Source organism: Varanus komodoensis, unplaced genomic scaffold, assembly GCF_004798865.1.
Source record: "Varanus komodoensis strain SLA01 unplaced genomic scaffold, ASM479886v1 scaffold8, whole genome shotgun sequence".
NCBI lineage: Eukaryota > Metazoa > Chordata > Lepidosauria > Squamata > Varanidae > Varanus > Varanus komodoensis.
Window position 1 is genome coordinate 6,175,600 of NW_025336481.1, and position 4,587 is coordinate 6,180,186.

The 4,587-nt window shown below is 48.1% G+C and overlaps 1 protein-coding gene across 1 annotated transcript; it reads left to right on the forward strand.

Moving 5' to 3' along the window:
- The first annotated feature begins 370 nt into the window (after positions 1 to 370).
- BHLHE23 (basic helix-loop-helix family member e23) lies at positions 371 to 1,060 on the forward strand. Its single transcript, XM_044455688.1, has one exon. The coding sequence runs from the start codon at positions 371 to 373 to the stop codon at positions 1,058 to 1,060; it is 690 nt and encodes a 229-aa protein (XP_044311623.1).
- Positions 1,061 to 4,587: the final 3,527 nt, after the last annotated feature.

Sequence of the window (4,587 nt, forward strand, 5' to 3'; positions counted from 1 at the left end):
CGTCCCGGCTACCAGGCCGCAGGAGAGGGTCTCGCCGCGCAGCTGAGCCTCGGGAGAGGTACAAGGCGGCCGCGGCGCGTTCCGCCTGGCTGGAGAGCGCAGATCCGAGGTGAGGCAGGAGAGGCGCACGTCTCATTTTCCCCCACCCGGGATCCCTGCAGAGGGCGCGGCGAGCAGAGCAAGGCGACGCCCCTCTCTCCCGTGCGAGGGGGCGCGCCCCGGTTCCTTTCGCGTCCCGGGCGCGGCGCAGTGGCCCTGCAGACCGCGCAGGTTCCGTCCCGCGGTTGCGCGCCCTCCCGGCCGCCGCCCGATGAGCGTGGCTCCGAGCGCGCAGCTCTTCGCCGGCGCGGCGGAGCTGCCGGAGAAAGCCATGGCCGAGCTCAAGGCGCTGGGCGGCGAGTCCTACCTGGCCCTGGCGCAGAGCTACAACCCGACGGCCTTCGCCTACGGCGCCGTGCGCGGGGCCGTGGGCGCCGACGCCGGCCGCGGCTACCCCGGCGGCGCGGGCGCACTGGACTTCCACGCCGCGCAGCTGGACAAGTCGGCGGAGAGCAGCGGCGAGCAGAGCGGCGACGACGAGGACGCCTTCGACGGCGGCAAGGCGGGCGGCGCGGCGTTCGAGCGCGACGGCAAGCTGAAGGCGGGCGGCGCGCTGGGCGCCAAGAAGCCCAAGGAGCAGCGCTCGCTGCGGCTCAGCATCAACGCGCGCGAGCGGCGGCGGATGCACGACCTCAACGACGCGCTGGACGGCCTGCGCTCGGTCATCCCGTACGCGCACAGCCCGTCGGTGCGCAAGCTCTCCAAGATCGCCACGCTGCTCCTGGCCAAGAACTACATCCTCATGCAGGCGCAGGCGCTCGAGGAGATGCGGCGCCTCGTGGCCTACCTCAACCAGGGCCAGACGCTCAGCACGCCCATCCCGGCCACCCTGGCCCCCTTCGGACAGTCGGCAGCCGTCTACCCCTTCACGGGCGCCGCCTTGCCCAGCTGCCCCGAGAAATGTACTGCCTTCCCGGGGGCCGCCTCCGGCCTTTGCAAACACTGCAGCGAGAAACCGTAGCCGATCGCGTTGCCCTCCAAACCCGCTCCGACAAAAGTGCGCTCCTTTGCCATTCCATCCGTCCCGCCTTCCCATCCGTTCAGTTGCGGCTTCTAATGCGCTTTCAACTACTTCGCGTTCGCCTCCCTCGCAAGCCTCCTCTTGGGGGGAGAATCCGGATTCTTTTCTTTAGATCCGTTTATATAGTCCAGTTATGCACTCTTTCCCCCACCCACCTTCTCCATGCACCCCGGTTCAGTAACTGCCCCACCTTTCCTGAAACTTCTGTAGATACTTGTTTTTAACATTGGCCTGATCCCTTCCCCTCCTCTCAGCTCCATCACGGATCAATTTTGAACATAACTTTCTTTATCTCTCTTTGTTTGGCATTCTCATTTTGAGGTTGTTTTAAGTCAGGTTTGGAACATTAATGATACATACATAGAGTAATGGAATGGGGAGGGGGATGGAAAAGAAATTGTGAGATTTACTTTGGAACAAACTGGCTTCTGTACAAACTATGCAATGTTTACAGAATGCGAAGTTACTAAAACAAAATTTCCCTGCCACCTCATCCACCATAACTGTCAGGATGTGTACTGTCAAAAATTTCACGTGATCATTCTATTTTTTTACATTTCATGTGGGATACTGTTTATGAATCCAAGAATGCTTCTTAATGGGTCAATCAACTTATTTATACATATATATATTTTTAAGCTTTAAGCCCATTCTTGGACTTGACTACAGTCTTGATTGTATCTTGTTACCTCCTTTTCTCTTTATTTATTTGGTTGGACCATGTTCCAAAGTTGGCCATACATCTTGGAAAATGAGGAGACTTTCACTGAGTTTATTTATATGTATTTATACTAAATAAAAGGACATCCGTTGACTTGGGATTCTGTCCTAAATCTCACACAAGGCTAATTTGCTTGAATAACCTATCCAGAAAAGAGACGTCTGTATGAAAACGGTGGCCCTGCACAAACCAATTCTGAAACCTAATCCTGAATGTCTAGGGCACAACCTGGCCAAATTTAAGTTTGATTTGGGGAGGTTTGATTTCAGTGTGGGAAAATGTTTGAAATGGAGAGTTCTGCTGAAAACAATGAAAATTAACCCTCTGCGCACACGAACTGTGTGTGTGTGAGGGGGGAGAAGAGGGTGCATAGAACTGGCCGTGTAATTTTATCCAAGTCTGACCTGTATTAAGTTAGTAATAAGACTCACTGATCTAAGTGAAACTTTATTCCAAGAAAAATGGGAGGGGGAGTTATGGGAGGAAGTAATTTGATCCATGGATTTCACACTTTGTCCTCATGCAGAGTGACTTCATGCATGTTTTCTCAGTTTCTTGGTGAATCTGTTTAGTGTTCCCACCTTGTTCGGAAATGCCTCACCGAAACCCAAGGAATCTGCTTCTCGGTAAGTATATTTTATCTTGCAGTGTGAAAGGCCTGCTTCATTATGCATTAAGGTTTTCTAAATGGAACCCTATACGTACCTATTCAAAAGAAACTAGTTCAGTAGGGCTTTCCTCTGGATAGTGGACATAGGATAATAGACTGACTCTTCCACAGCCATACATCTCAAAGGACCGTTTAAATATATTTAATAAAGGATATTTAAATCAACTCAGAAATCATAAGAAAGGAGACCCTAAGAGTGGGCAGTGTTTCCTGCCATAATTCTGAGTGGCACATGCCACGCTGATTCAATGGCCTGTATCCAATGCTAATTCAATTGGCCATTAATTTCAGTGGATCCATTCTAAGGAGGTCTAAACTTAAGTACAACTCACTGGGTGTATTGTCTAGAAATGTTGCACACTCCCATGTGGAGAAGTGCAGACTCTCACAAGTGTGCATAGTTTGGTGTGCAAAGCAGGCTCGGGTGTGCCACGTGGGCCCAAAGATGGGATTTTCGTGCAGGTCTTTGGTAGCTGCAGTTTCTTTTCCCAACACGTAGGAGGTTTGTGCTGTCTTCAGTGAGCCTTTCTCCCACTGAATACCTCACTGAATGTTTTTAATAGAGTTGGCACCTTGGATCTTGTTACAACTCAAGGCTGTGTTGCTGAAACGATTCAGTGGGATTTCTTCTTCTTCCCTGAAGCTCCTAGCAGCGTTCTGCTTTCTTACATCGCCTTTGTTTTTTTAGACTAAGAAATAGCATGCCAGGCGGTTGCTTTTGAACAACTGGGTGGTGCATCAGGTTGTCTTGTCATTTCAGGCCTTAGGACGTGGTTACTTTGTGGATCTTTTTGAGTGTCTTTCTAATATTTGCCACAATGATAAGTGTTAGCAAATGAACCTTTTTCCAGTTAGCATCTGGATTTGGATATTTGGTCTTTCCAATTCAGTAATAATAGAGAGGCATTTGTGTTAACTAGGAGAAATGGCACCATTCAATGTCAGAGCAAGCACGGAAATTGGTGCAGGGGAAGCCTCCAGGGCCTGAGCTGTCCAGGGCTGTATGTGTTAGAGACAAGGGGGTGTAACTATTTAAGGTTATTAAACCAATTTCCAGGGCTGTCGCAAATGTTATGCTAATGCGAAAAGGATTCGTGGTGCCTCCGAACCTGCTTGTCGCTAGCGTTTAATTTTAATTAATATGCCCCTTTCCCCCCTAGAAGCCCTTTTTGTCCCTTACATGTTTGCAAAACTGAGTGTGTGATTAACCCACATTCAGGAAGACATATGGTTTCAAATTGGTTTCTTCTCATTTCCATTTTAATTTCTTCCTTTTATTTTTCACAAGGCGACTTTATCTATACGTGCACCCACTTTGCAAAAGCCACATTAAAACAACCCTTCAAAAAACCCCTAGAGAAATATTAGATATGTACATGCAAAAGAACAAATAATGATTCTCAATATTGAAGATGGATGTGTTACCAGCAAGGTTTTGTCCATGTCTGTGTTTTACAGAGGTTTAATTTAGAAATGAATCAAGATGTTTAGATAAACTTTTATTAATTCCTGTTCAAAGCCCCACAATGGAAATAACTGAGATTATTTCAGTGCAGAACAGTTCAATTGTTCAGCTTCTCCTCTTACTAGAAAAGCTGCAGAATTTTAAAAAGTGTTAAATCTAACTTTAAAAAGAAACAACCTTCTTTTTTCAAATATGAAACCTCAATTATTAACAATGAGATTTATAATTGCTCTCTTTTTAGATAATAATGACTGAAAAGCTTGAATTCTACAATTGCCAGCTTATGAAAGTCTCCCACAGTGTTAAAAGAAGTAAGAGATGCAACATATCCAGAGGTAAATGGGGGTTTTCTGATTATATTATTGCATCCAAAAGTGTTGATTGGTTGAGTACTAATTTTTGTTGCTGGCGGAAGGGCCAAAAGCTACAGCAAGAGGCATGCACAGTTAAGTGCAAGATGTTGAATTGAATCCAGCCATTCTGATGACAGAAGTGCAGCGTCTGTGCACAGATCCTGGGATACAGGACAGGCTTCCTTCTGGACTATGAGGGTGGGAAGGCAGGCTCAGACAATATTTCTTTCCCAGCCAGTAGGTTGCCTCCTCCAGCCC